We start from the raw sequence: 19205 nt of genomic DNA on the forward strand, positions 1-19205 counted from the left end.
GGAATTTTATTGGCTAACTATTGCTGAATTCGTTAATCAAGTTTCCGAATACAATACAATACAATACAATACAATACAATACAATGCAATGCAATGCAATGCAATGCAATGCAATGCAACGCAACGCAACGCAACACAACGCAACGCAACACAACACAACACAACACAACACAACACAACTTTATCGATCCTTATCATGAAATTTCAGTGTCTGACAGTAAAGCAATTAAATGAGTACATAATTAAAGTGCAAGACCTTTACAATCAAAATACGTACATAATCAGGACTTTGATGAATACATAGTAAATAATTTGAAAAAATTCTCCCTCTCTTTTCGAGATCAACAAGAATGTCAGTTATCTAATCGAGTATGTAAACGCTTCCTGATAATGATAAAAGGGACAAAATAACACAAGTTGTTATCTAAAATTTTGACTTGGAAAAAAACACTTATATTTTACAAATTTTAGAACTTTATGACGCAAAATTTAACGAGAAGTAACATTCAATGGTGCCGAGCAAGATACACTTTTGAGAAAAGTCAGGTTTCATATTATTTTATTTCCGTATATCATGATTACTGAGTAACTTAATGTTACAATCAAAGACCTGGGGCACAAACCGCCTGTTGGATACTTATTTACTTACTTATTTACTTACTTACTTACTTACTTACTTTACTTTACTTACTTACTTACTTACTTACTTACTTACTTACTTACTTACTTACTTACTTACTTACTTACTTACTTACTTACTTACTTACTTACTTACTTACTTACTTACCTACTTACCTACTTACCTACCTACCTACCTACCTACCTACCTACCTACCTACTTTACTTGCTTTGCTTGCAATTGCCAGCTTGCCTGCTTGCCTGCTTGCCTGCCTGCTTGCTTGCCTGCTTGCTTGCCTGCTTGCTTGCTTGCTTGCTTGCTTACTTACTTACTTACTTACTTACTTACTTACTTACTTACTTACTTACTTACTTACTTACTTACTTACTTACTTACTTACTTACTTACTTACTTACTTACTTACTTACAATGTAAAGAATACATACTTCAAATTTCAAATAATTTGGTACATATATCTATGATGACCATGATGTGTGTGTTATAACTGGCTTGAAAGTGTTTTGTACTCAGGGGTTAAATCAATTGTTTAATGTGGGATAAAAACATCGTCGCAAACCACGACCGTTTTACGTTACCGTTCTTAACGAGCGGGTCCCTACTTTCGAAGTGTAGCGGAAATAACAGCTCTGGTTTGCGAGCATGGATAAAAACTGAATTCTTGTACTTTATATGCCTCAGATAGCCCTCCCCAAACCCCATTCTAACTAAAATGGCCAAAATTGAAAATTGCTTCAAACTGAACAATCAATTTCAAATCACTATGTAGTAGTGTGTAGTGCTATGAATACAAAGCTAGTATGTAGTGAGGAAAAATAGTTCTTTTGCTGACACCTTACTTTACTTTAGTATGTATTTATATACGCTATAGCAAATATTCTTCCTTTTCTCAATTTGACATTTTTAAAGAAATATTTGTATTTAGGGGTACAAAACATCCATTAAACTTAAAACCGATTTTGTAGGATGAGGCTCATAACCCCCCCCCCCCCCCCGTAAAAGAATGTAGTTGTTTATCCTAAATTCACCAATTAGTTTTGAGTTTGCGATTTTTGACCAAAATTATTCTTTTCATAATTTGCATATCGAACTTTACCATATGACTATAGTACAGTTGTGGTTCAGGTGAGTTGTACTAAATACATGTACATGTAATGGAAAGTAACATTCACGCCAGTAATGCACTATGATAACGCCCTCTAGCTACCAACTAGGTACTAAGGGCGAAACTAGTAGACTTTGAGTGTGGAGTTTGTAGCTTCGCGATATATCTTTTTTTCTGTATTCATTTTATAAACATATCACTAACCTTAAAATGTAGTTGAATCATAATTTTTATCAACAAGTAGCAATTTTTCGAATACAAAATTTCCATATATCGTTCAAATCATCTTCGTGAGTTTGTGAACGAAAATAGAGTTGCAGCGTTTGCGTTTTTCAATCTCAAAATTCCTCATGAATGTTACAACCCGGTGAGATTCATTGATAGAATTGTACACCCAAAGTTGTAGTATATCATACCGACTTTTCCATGGTCCAGCTCACGTCTGAAAAGACGACAGAGTTAGTGGCAGACGACAATATCGACAACACACCTTGTACGTGTTTCACACCTAATTCATCAAAATCTCTTTCGAGATTGCAAAATGCAAATCATATAAATATCTCTCATCATACTCTTTTGAATCTTGGTTGTTTCGATTAGGTTTATCTAGCGACCAAACACACTATTCAAACTGGAGAAAGAGCATGTACATGCAAAAGCCAAAGCGATATTTGAAACTTCAATTTTGATAATTAAACATGAACGAACAACAACTTAGTGAATTTCAATAAAGCTATGATATACAGGGGTACGAAAAAAGCCATTGAACAGGTAAGTCATATATTTTAATTTCTTCAATGTCCTTTACATCCAGGTTACACACTGACCGCTAACCCCTCCGTCGTTTATTGTCGTTTGAGTCCTCTTTTGTATGTAATATACAAGTCTAATAATTTAAATGTCTTCCAAAGCCAATACTCAACGTACGTAATCTCGTACAATTAGAGGACAAAAATAAACGTTGCCTTCTCGGTCATACTTTGATCTATAACTTGGCTGATATTTCTAATGCAAAAAACTTCACATAGCGATGGTAGCTCTCAATTCGAATTTTGCGCTAAGCTCAAATATAAGGGGCTTATATGATCGATCTAACTTGGTCTCGAACACCCCCACCCCCATAATAAACACTCGGAGATGGTAAGACATATCAAGTATCTTGTTCGAAATTGATAAGCTTATGGTGTAAGGCAGACAATGGACCCGTCTTGGTTTAATATCGGGTCGTATTTGTAGTAACTGGGATGGTTTAAGTTTATGTTTTTGACAATCTCTCACTTTTCAGGAATCTCAGTTACAGCTGAGTTGTCTAAAAGTACGATGAAAATGCTATCCTGTGAATTCTATTCAATTATCAATTCTTGGTCGATATTCACAAGCCAATGATGATGTATTACTAGTACCCTGCATTGTAGGTATTCATATCGTGCTTTCGGTTTCGGTTTCGGTTTAGGATCTGATGTTGAAATGTCGGCATGTCCAGTCCAAAGCTGACAATAGTGTATAAGAAGGGTTCAAGGTCTCCCCTTTGAAGTTCTGGAGGTCATTTTGCTCTGATAAGCCTAAAGCAATTTTTAGGTTATCCATAGTCTTTAAGGTAATAATTCACAAATTTAAAATGTGTTGATTGTGTTGGGTTGATTGTGTTCGGTCCAATTGACTTGGGTCCAATTGACCTGGGTCCAATTGTCCAGGTACCATTTACATAATATGTACACTAACTAGTATGGTAGGTAATACAACTTTGATGCCATTCTAGGTGAAGTAATATTAAACATTGGAGTGGGAAGAACAATGAACAATGAACAATGGGGAGAAGAAAATTGAGTTTGCCAAAGTTCAGACATGGTCATGTCAATCATAGGGGCGTGTAATATTTCATAGATTGTTATTTTCCAGGTCTACAGACTAAATGTAACAACCTTAAGCTTTTGACTATACATTCCTACCTGTAAGAAGAAAAGGTATATCTATTAGTATAGTATAGAGATTGATACATTTGTAGCAGCAGGATTCGTACAATATTTTCCTAAGAAAATGGCCATCTAAGCAATAATACATCCCCATGTCAATTGTCTGTTATTATAATATTTTAATGAAAAACACAAGGCTTCCCCAATTCCAAATTTTCAAATTTCCAATAATAAGAAAAGCATATACAAAAAAGAGAAAAACAGGCTGACTCCCCCCCCCCTCCCCCCCGTTCGAAGAAACGGACCCGTCCTTTTTTTTACGAGTCAAAGGTCGTAATTAATATTTCAGGAATTCAATCGACACCGGTGACGTACATGCGCAGTGCAAAATTTCAATAGCGGGGCAGAAACGGGCCGCTCCGTTTTTGCGACGATGGTCTATATCGCCTATGTTATGGTAAGGCTCATACAAATTGTTACGTTCCACCAGTAACGTGTGATGATTGGAAATACGTCATAACGTTGACGATGACGATGATGTTGTAGATGTGTATGTTTCCACATCACATGATACACATCTATATCTGGTACATGTTGTGTGGACACACATTAAGTTCACACAATTCCTGGAATAATATGACCTTTGACTTGTGTTTAAAAACTGCAGTATTCATACACTTTTTTTCAGCTATGATAATCATAATGATGTTGTTTTAATTCATATTGTAATGTTTGGTTCGATATTTGTGTTAGTCTTGCTCAAGTCAAGGAGATATTCCTGTATGTGTCATGTTATTTATATGAAGTGGTTAGTGTGTGGGATTTCAGAGCCACGTGTAACGGTGTATGCAGGCGTTATTGCGAAATTTCCTAGGCTATATCGGGGTGGGGGGGGGGGGGGGTGGCGACGACTTGAAGCCTGCAGTGCAAAATTTGTATTAATCTTGTTTTAGAAATAATTACAATGTATTAATGTCACCACAAAAAAGTGAATAGGTTAAAGAGAAAGAGAGAAATCTCTATCTGTCTCTTTGTCTCTTTCTCTGTCTCTCTGTCCCTCCCCCCCTCTCTCTCTCTCTCCCTCTCTCTCTCTCACTCTCTCTCTCTCTCTCTCTCTCTTTCTCTCTCTCTCTCCCCCTCTCTGTCTCTGTCTCTGTGTCTCTGTCTCTCTCTGTCTCTCTCTCGCTCTCTCTCTCTCTCTCTCTCTCTCTCTCTCTCTCTCTCTCTCTCTCTCTCTCTCTCTCTCTCTCTCTCTCTCTCTCTCTCTCTCTCTCTCTCTCTCTCTTGATTGTGTGTGTAATTTGTAAACAAACAAACCGTTGTGTTAGATGAAAAAATATTTTGCTGCCTAAATGAAAATCTATTATATTTGTGATTTGGTAGTAAATTATGTTTGTATTAAATTTCTCAGGTCATTCTTTTTGTCAAATCTGTGACATGCCAACAAGATTGTAATGGCTATCAAATAGAAGATATCGATGGAAACACTCTTTGTATGAACTGTACACAGTGTCCACCAGGACAAGGTGTAGAAAAAGAATGTACAAATAATTCAGATACAGGTAATTTTAATGGAGAATTCTACTCCAGGAAATAAAGGTATTTTTGTAAACTTTGGATCATAGACTTATTTTATGATTTTACATCAGGCGTGATTGTCAAGAAATCTGAAGTTGAAATTATTGCCCATCAATTGTTTACTGGCAGCCCTTTGTAGCAGTCGCATGTTGTCTCATCTGGCCTAATGGTTGAACACTGCATTTTCATAAGTATGGAACACATGCACATTGAATATTCATGAGTTGCCTTGTGGTGTGTTGCCTAGAACATTTACGTAGTTTCCACACATGATTTGATTCTGCATTTGTTCTTTGCTCATGAATATTCAGTGTTCGACCATTGTATATTTATGAGGCTAGCCCCCTGAAACAATGTGCGACTGCTAATAGAGCAACTAAACAATAGATGGCCAATAATTTTATTTTAATTTAACTGTATTTCTTGGCAATCGTACGTAATGTAAGTCATGTAAAATTATATAATGACTCTCTAGAACCCTAGGTTTACAAAAATTCCTTTATTTGCCTGGAGTTGCGTTCTCCTTCAATATCAGTAGATTACTTGAGTTATTGAAGTGATTGAAAATTGAAATCCAATACAACAAAGTAGCCAACTCCAGAACTCCTTAACTATGTCTACTGGACAGGTTGGCCTGAAATTTGGTTGGGGTGTTCTTTGGGATGTGTAGATGAAGATTTGTTCATATCATGGTGATTCTGTCAGTGATATGCAAATTACGTATAGAAATTTAACTCTTTGATTAAAATATTTAAATTTCACAACTACTGGGCAGATCGCACGAAGATTTAATGGAGATGTACCTTGAGATGTGTAGATGAAGAAGTATTGACAACAGGATGTGCAGTGATAGGCAAATGAGGTCTAAAAATCTCACTTTTGGTCAAAAACTTCTATCTCGATTAGTACCTGATGGATGGTGCTGAAATTAATAGGGATGTTATTTTTCAGATATTGTTGAACACACACATTGACACAACTGACCCTAGTAACCATGACCATGCCCTTAGCAACAGCCATTGCCAGTATATTTTGCAAAAGTAACAGGGATGGGTAGGTAAGCAGATAAACGTTCAAAAAATGTATGCAAATATGCCTAGCAACTAGACCACACCAATAGCAACAGTTAAATGATGATGTATATTATAAAGATAAAACAGGGATGGGTAGGCAAGTGAATAGACAGACTGCCCATAGTAACTGTCAAATAATGATGTGTATTGCAAAGATATGGGTAGGCATGTGCATAAACTTTTTAAGAAAAAGATCCCATGTTTGCCTATCAACAAGACCATGCCCCTAGCAACAGCCAAACAGATGTATATATTGAAAAGATAGCAGGGTTGGTTGCACAAGTGGACATATATCCAAAAAAGGTATTACAATTTGCATATGTCTACCTACCAACAAGACTATGGTGATAGCAACAAAATGATGGTGTATATGGCAAAGGTAACAACAGGGGGAGTACAGGCAAGTAGATAAATATTTTGATAAATGACAAATTCACACAGCACCCAAGAAACTGCACATAGCAACAGTAAAATGATGTTGCGTATTACATAGGTAACAACAAGAAGGATGGATTTACATGCATGGTAAACATTTTTTTATTACAAATTATCAAACTTTTTATTGGTACCTACAACTCCATTGGTGCTATTTTTGACACAAGGACAAAGTTCACTTGTGAAGAAAATGTCGTTCATAATTCATACACATTTCTGCTCAGAAACATCATTTTAATTTAAATTTGAGTGTAAATAATAATAATAATAATAATAATAATTTATTTATAAAGCGTCAGAATCCACAAAAAATGTGATCAAAGATGCTGTAAGCAATTCATACAATACAAATATCAGTTAAAAAGCAGTTTTAAAAAGTAAAGTTTTAACATTGGATTTAAAAGCAGATAAGGTAGGTGACTGACGTAGTTACTGGTTAGGTTTTTGTATCACGTGTATGATGAGACTCAAAGGTGAATATGTACTGAAGTACCTCAGAGTTCAGTTGTGCTAAAAATGTACATTTAGTCTCCTAGGAGTCCTAGCAACTACGAAACTGCACATATCACACAAATGTAGTAATAGCCACAATTTGAGTTACATTGTTCCAGCTAGTAATGGGTGGACTGAATATCTGTAATTTTAAAAATGACGAAACAAGATTTTGAAGTATGTTTGACAAGATCTCCCACATATTTTTATTTCCAGTTTGTAGACCATGTGTCCAAGGTGAGACATATTCATCAATGTACAGTGCTGTGAGAGATTGTGAACCTTGCACTCACTGTTCTCCTCATCAAGAGCTCATTAACACTTGTATAGTCACCCAGAATGCAAGATGTGGAAACTGTTACATCGGTAAGTACATTAGTTTAGCCCCAACAGGTGATGCTTGTTTGTACCTTGACCTTGACCACCATCTTCAAGGTCAAAGAACACATTGCTCATTAACTGATGAAGTTTTGTACCTATAGATCCCATTCAAGTGTCTGCATCTATGTTTATTGAGTTAAGCTTTCAGCTGGACACTGAAGCTTTGACCTTGACCTTTATCTTCAAGGTCAAATACTAAATTGATCAATAACTTTAAAAGCTTTGTACTCTGAGACTCCATTAAAGTGTGTACACCCACCCACATTATTAGAAGTATGCTTTCTATTCAGACATTGACATTTGACCTTGACCTTCATCTTCAAGGTCGAATTTAAATTTACCCAATAACTTTGCCCTACAAGAACTTGCTGGGGAGTATGTATTCTGCAAAGGCTTGCAATTTGAAGACTTTTGTATCTGTACAAAAGTTTTGTTTAGGAACAGTATTTTGATAAGTTTTATATTATGCTCTATTATGTCAAAGTAACAACATCTGCACAAGCTAGAGTACACTGTGCTTTATTTTTTGCAACCTGTACATGCATGACCGTAATAAGACCACAATATTGATTTTCTAAAGATCCTTTGTGTGTAATTTATGGTAGAAATGTTTGTACTCCATATAATTTGCATACAGGTGACAACTAAAAGTCTAGAGGCCATCCGTGGTACAGTCGAGAGGTTGTCCATTAAGAGAGATCTTGAGGTTGGATGCCACTGATAGCCGATAGATTACAACTTTCCCAGACTTGTGTATAAAATGAACAACATGAACTCTACATGAGAGTGCACTGACCATCTGTTTCCGTGTTTTTATAGAAGTAGGTCACCTGATATAGAGGTTTCAGTCACAGAGGCTAAGAAGGGAGTTCATTTAGGCTTTAAAAAAATAATTGTTTTGTTCCGGTTACCCGACCCCACCTAGCTTTTCACTGCTGACCCTAAACTTCTTCTTTTTTTTTCCATATTTGAGGAAAAAATAGTAAAATTGCAAAAAAGTCTCACAAGAAATAGAAACTGTCATCAACTTAAAAAGACGATATAAAACTGTTCTTCCAATCTGTAATGTCTGTAAGTCTGATAAGAAGAAATAAGAGACCATTTGGGAAACAATGGAAAACCTGAACTAGGCATGTACACTCACACATGAAAAAAAGTATATTATAAAATATAGTAATAAGTCTACCTACCCCACCTATTCTAAAATTGAGCATAATCGGAACCACACAATTTTTTTCATTAGGCCTTATAACCAAAGATAAAGTAAAAAGTAAGCCATGAAAAATCAGAAATGTGCCATCAATGTAATCCATCACACAAATTTCAATATAATAACGTCAAAGTTCAAGGTTTCTGTACTTATTTTTCTGCATTTTTTTGTTTTTTTAAACATTAGTATTCTTTTTACACTACAAGATAATAATGTTCAGCCATATCAGGCCTCTCATCCATTACAATAGGGTTAGGGACTTCGAACATATTTACAGTGAGTGCTGGCTGATAGCGTGACATGAATGTTGATCTTACCGACTATATTTGTAAATCATACTTAAATCATGATCCTAAAAATACAACTTTGTCGTCTGAGCAAGTAATCATCTTTAGAAGTATGTTATTAATTATTCATCTTGGCTCTGAATGATTGTAGTGTTGATTTTATATCCAGTGTTGATACATTCCTAAAAATCTCCCTTTAAAGATCATATGTTATATATAAAAAACATCATACACGTTGGCAACTACTCAAATTGGCAAACATTTGGCAAGCATACTAGGCATTATTATTTGAACCTTCGTACTTAGACTGTAAGATTACGTCATGTTGTTCACCCCTATCAAGCTATGAGTGGTGATGGCTGATAGCATGACACGAATGTCTGTATCTTATACAGACCACTTCATATTACACCAGTATAATATTATAAACAGATAATTTTCGCACAGAGCTTTTTAGGGCTATAATTTTAATTCACACAATTACCAGTTTCAGTGCTTTTAGACTAAAATTCATGAATGATCAATAAATTTACTAAAAAAGTGAGTGGGAGACTATAAAGTGGGCGAGAACTTAAGTAGGAGTAGATGGTATGTTGTGGATGTACTTAAAAAAAATATGGTTACTACGTGTACATTAGAGTCATCCTGAATTATGACTTCGACATTCTTTTTATAGCATTCATTTCCGGTGTTTTATGTGGGTGAGGGTTTTAAATACCAGTATACATATGGTGTCAAATATATTCAATTTGGTAATACAAAAAATACTTCTAAATGTGGTCACCTTTAACATTACCCGTATTATATTGTGTCTGTGAATTATTAGCGTACATTGAATTTACATGTTGTCATGGCCTGAGTCATCCAAAGAGAATGACAAATGCCTTAATCATTGAATTGTGGGTTTTTAACTAGGGGCAGATAATTTTATTCAGAATTCCCATATAATATGACAAGTTTTTGTCATATTTGAAATTTATTTACTTTCAATTGTGTTAAAAAGTGGGGAAACATCTTTTTGCTGTAGACAGCAAATGTTTTTCATATCACATGAAGACACAAAGGTATTATTTACTAGGAGAAGTACATCCACTAAGTTACTAATTGGCATGCCTAGTTATTTTATTTCAGTTCAAATCACTAAACAGTGTTTTTCTGACGTCCATGTCTTAGTTCAGATTTTTAACAGTATAGCTATTACCTAGCACCTTATTGGCAGTCTAAGTCTGATGCTATCCTAGGCATTGAATCATCTTTTCAAGTGAGGCGAGATCTTGAGATTTGATATCACACATACCAATAGCAACTACATGTTAGACTAGCTGGTACATGTAGACTTGACAGCAACTAGACTGAGTTTTGATACCACAGATAGCAACTAGACTTAGTCTAGTTAATGATACTAATAAGTAGCAATACTTTATACGGTTTTGTCAGAGACCAGATCTATTTAAATACTTACTTGCTAGTCTTTCTGTTCTATTTGTGTAATATAGCATCTGTCACATATAAATGATGGAGCAGCTGGCATTAAGTTTGATTATACATATGAAAGATTTTTTCCAAAATCTGATCACAGCAGTTTCAAATCTCAAGATATCTTGACCTGTGAGCCAATTAAGCCACAAATAGCCAGGCTGAGCCTCTAGACTATAACCATAGTAAACATGTAGCTACAGCAGGTAATTGGTTTGAAAATGGTAAAGTTCATGGTCTGGCCTCACCCTGTATATGCTGTATGCTAAATGTGGATGGAAATTGTTTGACACAGCAATGCCTGCCAAGACGTCAGAAATTCTTGCACGTCCACCAAATGTTTATAAGGTTTAAGACATTCTTAAATGTAAGCACTCCATTCATTTTTAACATATTTGCTTACTGTTATACTGTTACAATGTATGAATGTGGCTGTGTTTTCATACTGAATATCATATTTATCAGTGAAACACATACACTCTCAATACACTTTTTGGAAAAAAATTATGAAAATTCCATTTATTGATAATGAATGCTAAATGAGTCTGTAGTGAAGTCTAAGTTAAAAAAGAAAATACCATATGTATGACTAAATATATGAGAACAAGATGGATTGGTAAATTTAGACAAACTGAAGAGTGAATCATGCTCATTTTATGTTTCGCACACTCCCTATACACATTATCTATGAATCATTTGTAATTGAGAATTTTTTATTATTGAATTTATTAGTAATATTGTACATATATTTCTCATTTGAATATCATAAGAGAATATGGTGTCATAAAGTCTGACATTATGCTGACCTTATACACACACAACCTTTATGTGACATGCAATCATGTCTCTCTTACACTTCGTACATAATATAGATAATCATAGACTCTCTCACAGTCCTTGGGAGCATCGCTATTGGCTGTTTTGTATGTACCGATATCTACCTCATAATTGTACTAGAATATCCTTGTACTGTGGGCCCTCATCCACTACGTACGGCTAATCATTTGTTGACTTGTTATTGCGATGCACCACAGTAAACAACAAATGATTAGCCCTATGTAGTCGATGAGGGCCCACAGCCAAGGAGTACAATTATGCAGTGAAGATATCGGTACATACAAAACAGCCCAATGATCAGTGCATGGATACCATTTCATCAGCTTATCGGCGAGTTCACCATTATACATGTAATATGGTGTTTACTGAATATTTATAGCATTATGTAAACAAAAATACTGTAATTAATTGCCAGGAGGAGTTGTTTGATTGATTTCAGAGTTAAAGTTTGATATCTGCAAGAGACTGTGAAATTCACAGTTTGGTTACTAAAGTGCATTCTGGGTAATATCCAACTGATATTCGGAATTGCTTAAAAGACAACTTGGGTCCAGTCAGGGTTATTTCTACTTTTGTTTATTTCTGTTATTAACTTAAATATGACTTTGGGAAATAAAATAACATCTTGGTAACTTCAATACTCGAAGTTTGAAATCTTGAAAATAAGCCAATATACTGCACTGGGGTGGGGGGTGGGGGGGTTGGGTTGCTGTTTTATCACCTAAAGGTATATGTTAGTTGATAGTAGTAATCAATACAAGTGAACAAACTAAAGCCATAAAGAAGTCTGAGTGGATTTTTCTTTTAACTCATTGGAAGACCAAAGATCATGTCCTAGACGACGTTTGAATTACCAACACAGTGTACATCACTAGAAATCATTGGAAAATACTATTTTGTCACTTGCTTGAACAGTATTTGATTTGAATTCTAATTTTGTTTGTTGATGTGTCAGTGATGATAGTTTAAATTGTGACTGCTTTTGTCTAGTAAATTATTAAAATAGGATCAAACAGTGTACTATTTTTTTTCACAAGTGACCCGACCTACATTGCACTTAGTACTCATTTCATTGGTTGTCATATAGAAAGGGATACAGCTATTATGAATACAGACATTATCATGCATATTCATGATTTAGGGTCATCGTAAGTTCAGACTCTGACATGTATTGGCCCCCAGTTCATTCACCCATACAGGAGATTAATTAGCCTAGCTAATTCTAGTCTACTACATGTAGATCTGAACACATGATGTTTAGCACAATATCTACCCTGGGCATTTTGCTTTGCATCTCTCTCATATACATCGTTTATCATATTGCAAGCCATTTGCTCACAAAGTAGAGATTCAGTTACTGTAGTGAATTTAATGTTGACTCAGTGTAAAGTTTTATTTTATAGCACTATATTTTTTTTAATTTAGTTTCACTTTCATTTTCTACATGAACAGGTGAACGGTTTCTCATGACAAAATTATATCTCAAGTTGGTCATATTCTATTTCCATGGTTAATAGATTTTCACATTTTGTAACTGTTTTCCATGAAATAACACCATGGCAGGTTATATATCGTCCACTGAATATATTGCAGCTCCTTCTTAGACACTTAAAGCAAAGTATTAAATTTGATATGCTTAGATTCTAGCCTAGTTCTGATGTAGTAAGTGTTCTGGTTCTCGTGTACATAAATCAGTCACTTAACAAGTGGCAACAACGAACATCAAGATGATGACTAAAAATTCCCAAACTAAAATTACATATTACCCTTTCTCAAGATTGCTAAACTTTAACAATTCTGCTATTCTAACTTTCTGATATTTAGGTTAAAATCCATCTAGACCTCTGTGAAATCTCGCTGGTTTACAACTCTTGGCAAATATATATGTCAGACAAAATGGTTCATATGCTATCTCTGACGTCATATATCAAATTACCCTGATAGTTGAGCCTTCAGTTTTTCTAAGACAGACACAAACAAACTATTGTCACAACATGTTGATACAACAGTGATAAGCTATTGAATCGATGTTGGTTTAATTATAGTCTCAGTACAGTAGGGAGACATTTAGTTTATTTAGAGTTCCATGAACTTGCAGTGCTGTTTTGGGACTTCCAATGTTTACACTATGTTGACCACAGGGTGATTAGTAGAATTGCACAACAGAGGAACCGCTATCACCCACTTGTGTAATCTACCACATTGAAGAACAATAGATTTAGTTTGCCTTTATCTTAGTAAATCAAAAGGCTGGATTACCAATGTCATATATGAAAACTCCTTCTCTAACACTTACAGGTTACTTCAAGAATGAGTTGACAGATATGTGTGAGGAGTGCAGTTACTGCTTTGAGAGTATATCTTACTACCAGAAAGACTGTGACGTAAAAGGAGTGCCTGCCAGGTTCCATTGTATGGCTATCAGAAATACACCATACCCCCCTCCACCAAGATATACAACAGTTCATACACACACAAGTGTTACTTTACAGTCAACTTCCCCTTCGCCTAGATATATAACCCCTGATGAAGGTAAAATAAAGGTTATGTCTTCAAAGCTATACCACTATGGGAGAACCATTTGATCTGGGGGGGGGGGGACGGTTATGGCATAGGACAAATTTGTCCTATCACTGTGACAGCAATTGTCAGTCCTGCATCAAATTATTTTTTTCCATATGCAGAAGCAATGCAACATTTTTTTTCTAGGTTACCAATTTTGTAGCACATCGCAACAATTTTTTTTTTTACTTCTGTCTGTTGGAACATTTTTTTTACTCGAGCCATTTTTTTTTCTCCTTAACCTGTCAACAATTTTTTTCCCCAATATCCTCCTCCCACCCCCAGAAATGAAATGGTTCTCCCCTTAGTGTTATTTCCTGTGGATATTTGTCATATTGCCCATTTAAAATATGTGCATGTTATTGAAAAGATGCATCTATAGAAAAATGATATTTTCAAGGTATGTTACCATTTTGTAAATTTTAATTTGTAATATTTTGTATGGTTGTATTGTGTACTATATTAACAATATCACAATGAAGTATTTGAATATCATTGACATCTTAGCCAATCAACAACACCGTCAAATGAATATCATTGACATCTTAGCCAATCAACAACACTGTCACATGAATATCATTGACATCTTAGCCAATCAACAACACTGTCACATGAATATCATTGACATCTTAGCCAATCAACAACACTGTCACATGAATATCATTGACATCTTAGCCAATCAACAACACTGTCACATGAATATCATTGACATCTTAGCCAATCAACAACAGTCACATGAATATCATTGACATCTTAGCCAATCAACAACAGTCACATGAATATCATTGACATCTTAGCCAATCAACAACAGTCACATGAATATCATTGACATCTTAGCCAATCAACAACAGTCACATGAATATCATTGACATCTTAGCCAATCAACAACACTGTCACATGAATATCATTGACATCTTAGCCAATCAACAACACTGCCACATGAATATCATTGACATCTTAGCCAATCAACAACACTGTCACATGAATATCATTGACATCTTAGCCAATCAACAACACCGTCACATGAATATCATTGACATCTTAGCCAATCAACAACACTGTCACATGAATATCATTGACATCTTAGCCAATCAACAACAGTCACATGAATATCATTGACATCTTAGCCAATCAACAACACCGTCACATGAATATCATTGACATCTTAGCCAATCGACAACACTGTCACATGAATATCATAGACATCTTAGCCAATCAACAACACTGTCACATGAATATCATTGACATCTTAGCCAATCAACAACACCGTCACATGAATATCATTGACATCTTAGCCAATCAACAACACCGTCACATGAATATCATTGACATCTTAGCCAATCAACAACACCGTCACATGAATATCATTGACATCTTAGCCAATCAACAACACTGTCACATGAATATCATTGACATCTTAGCCAATCGACAACACTGTCACATGAATATCATTGACATCTGAGCCAATCAACAACAGTCACAATGAATATCATTGACATCTTAGCCAATCGACAACACTGTCACATGAATATCATTGACATCTTAGCCAATCGACAACACTGTCACATGAATATCATTGACATCTGAGCCAATCAACAACAGTCACAATGAATATCATTGACATCTTAGCCAATCAACAACACTGTCACATGAATATTAATGCATTCTCTATATGAAATGATAAAGAATTTATTGTTGCTTACTTATTATTTTCATGGCAGATATCTCGACACCTGGTTACAATATAACAACTGCAAGATCACCACAGTCTAGTGGAATGTCAACATTCATCAATCCAACACTTGTTCCAATATATCCAGCTAACACAAACACTTTAGCTCTCATCCTTATTGGTATTTTTGCTGCCCTTTTAGTTATTGTATTATTTTTTGTATTCCGAGCGGATTGTTGTAAGAAGAAAATACTCGTTATTCTCAGAAAAAAGTCAGATCAACAAATATTGAGTGCAACAGATCCAGTGGAAGTAGAACATACGGATGACAGCACAATTTGCGTACTAAATGATGAAGCCACACCAAACCAAACAGACACCCTCAATGTACAAAGCGAGGGCCCGCAGAGACAAAACAGTGGTGAGTCAGGCTACAGCAGTGAGAGAAATGATGTTACTGAAGATAATGACGACCCTGCAGAAACAGATGCAGAAAATAGCCACATGAGTCAGAGTGAACTGGTAGATGACGATGGGTCCCTACCTCTGCTGAGAAATCCATCAGACCAGGCTGGCAACGTCGGTAACCATGAACAACAACTCGGAAATGAATCTTTATATTTCGAGTCTACCAAAGATAAAGTTAATGCATACTTCAGTAACAGACAAGCAGATGTTCCCAGTATCAGTGGTTATGCTAGTAACGATAGCGCACCAATACCAAGTATTTATGTCCACACAGTGGAAATTGACAAAGAAAACGATGAAAGATCTGATAAAGAACCACTTGTTAGAAATCAAGAAGCTGAAGATAACCAGCCTAGAAATAAGAAAAAAATTAATAAAATCTGTTAAACTTAAGTCTTTAAATGCTCAAATCAGTCAAGATTGATTGAGTGTCAAATAACATTTTTATTATTACCATACATTGAACTATAGGCATCGCCTATGTGTAGTGTACACATAGGCGATGCCTATAGTTCAATGCATCAAAATCTCCAGTACTTCAAATAATATATCTTTGTTTTGCATTCACTGCCAGTCGATATTTTTATAGTTTTATGGTCTGCATATACTTGATCATTAGTATAAATATCGTCTTCCATAAAAAAAAACTATTTCTGAGAGTATACTGAGAGAATAGTGGAGTAAAGGTGCACAAGCTAAGTTTATACATTTTGGTCTTCATTATTGCCACATATTAAAGAGGTACTTGCAGGATATTTTCACTGAAGAATCACTAAAAAAATACAAGAACTTGACCCTGGTATGAAGATAAACAAACCAACGGCATTATTTTTCATAACTGTTATGCATTAATGTTGAGGAAATTGGTATGATACAATCTATGACATGCTCTGAGCTATCAACACCGGAAGATACCACAGAAGTTATACATCAACATTAACATTTTATACTAGAATAGTTTTAGTAAGGTTTTATGTAAATATCTACACTTTACAAAGTTTATAAACTCAGCTTGTACCACTTTTGATTATTGTCATTCAATAAATAAAAAAGTAAGATTCTCAGCTTTGTAAATTGATGACTATATCCAGATTTCTTTCAGTTAATAAATTATCAGAAAACAAAATGCTTAGTTAGCCTGAATCAGCAGTGTGTGTGTGTGTGTGTGGGGGGGGGGGGTTGGTTGTTTGGACGTGCTTTGTAAATTGATGACTGTATCCAGACTTCTTTCAGTTTAATAAACTTACCAGAAAGCAAGACAGACTCCCTTAACTTTGTAGCCCCAAATGGTCAGTTGTGGAGGGAGCAGTGTGTGTGTGTGTGTGTGTGTGTTTGTGATTATTTGTGTGCATGGAGAATTGTGATGGTGCATTGGCTATTGGTTGTTTATTTTCTAAATTGCACATCAATTAATGCCATGCACTATACCTATTTCCATTTATCACAATCAATCAGTCAATCTGCTACTCTTAAACAACTTTCATCACTTCATTTCAAATTGTCTTTTTTTCATGTGAATTGACGAAGACAAGTTTTATCATATAGCATTCAACAAATTCCATACCTCTTTCAAATTCTATCATGATATAGATGGTGCATATTTTTGTTAGTGTCATTTAATGATTTGTCAAGGAATAGCCTTATATTAAACATTCTGAATGACCTTGACCGTTCTCTTCAAGGTCAAATGTATGCAAATTAAATAGGTGAGCTCGGCTTCCCATGCTGCATCCACATCAATGTATTTTTATTTATAATTTGTTGTCGAACTCAAATGTGTGTGACTAGTGAATTTTCAATGCAACTACCATAGTAGTAGGACAAAGGCGGGGCTTGGTTTCAAAATAATTTGTTTGTCTTAACATTTGTATATGTTGCTGAGCATAATACCTTCATCAAAACTAGTACTGTGGTTTTCTCATTCAGTTATGACAGCCCTCTCACTCACAATTTGATTTGCAACACTATAAAACACTTCATCTCTAGAGGGAGCTCTTCAGTTCATCAGTCACAAACCATTGAGATGCCTTGGTGCTTTACTGTTCACCCCTGAGACATCTTCTTTTCTTTTCTTTTTTTACAAATACTGACAATTTCAAAAGCAAAAGAAACAATTTCTGAGCGACCACACACAGCTGTGTGGATGTAGAAGCAGACGAGTTGACATGTTGATTATCAGAAGGTAAACAATTGCAGCCATTAAAATCGTCAAGTCCATGTTTAGATTTTTAGGCAGAAGCCTATCTGTACTGCACTATAAAAGAATAGCAATGCTTTATCACTTTGTAGTGTGATCGGGTCAAGGATCCTACTGTGTGTGTTGTGTTGGTTATTGTTAGTCTAGATCCACTGACAAAATACATGAATGTAAGAACCTGAGATTGAAACCCTTGCCTTTTTATCTGTTAGTGGAAGAATAATAGTCTGGATGCCAACTTGGTCTCTAACTTAACCACAGTCTGGTCAAAGTCCATCAATCAGCACAAAAAGTTGTTCATCCAATCAGTGAACCCACCTGCTATTGTGATGTAAACAGTGTATAAGTAGCATCCTGAGTTGACAAATATACCATATTTGGGCATTACATAACTGCCCCAATAAATACTAACTTTATGAGGGATTGAGTTATTGGTTAGGATTTTGTGATTGATTAACAAAGACTGAATGGGTGGCTGTGGATGGATTTTTAATTGCATCTCATGCATCTTAGGACTTCTAGAGTTATGACTTTGACTATACTGTGAGTGGAGGTGTAAATGGTAATGATAGTGTATAGGAACTAGACTAGAAGAATAAGGACTGTAGGATTATTCCTTTGTTCTAGACCAACTTTTTCTATAGCTCTGCCATACAAATAGTTTTCTCACTCTCACTGAACTCTGGGTTTTTAAGTAGTTCACACAGACACATACACTTCACCATGATAAAGCACTAATGAGCCTTGGGGATGATCACACAAGCTCAATAAACGAACTTCGTTCATTTAGGACAAACCCCTTCCACTCCCCCTCCCCCTAAACTAACATTCACAATTGTGACATCAATGTATTTATATGATGTAAACCATGATGGATATTGT

General features: G+C 35.3%; 1 protein-coding gene across 1 annotated transcript; it reads left to right on the forward strand.

The window, feature by feature from the left end:
- The first annotated feature begins 3992 nt into the window (after positions 1–3992).
- Positions 3993–16578, forward strand: LOC144438972 (uncharacterized). Its single transcript, XM_078128203.1, has 5 exons — positions 3993–4112; positions 5067–5217; positions 7450–7599; positions 13723–13956; positions 15708–16578. Exons 1-5 carry the CDS (start codon positions 4089–4091, stop codon positions 16511–16513), a joined length of 1365 nt encoding a protein of 454 aa, XP_077984329.1. The 5' UTR covers positions 3993–4088; the 3' UTR covers positions 16514–16578.
- The last annotated feature ends 2627 nt before the right edge of the window (positions 16579–19205 follow it).

This window comes from Glandiceps talaboti, chromosome 8 (genome assembly GCF_964340395.1).
Source record: "Glandiceps talaboti chromosome 8, keGlaTala1.1, whole genome shotgun sequence".
Taxonomy (NCBI): Eukaryota; Metazoa; Hemichordata; class Enteropneusta; family Spengelidae; genus Glandiceps; species Glandiceps talaboti.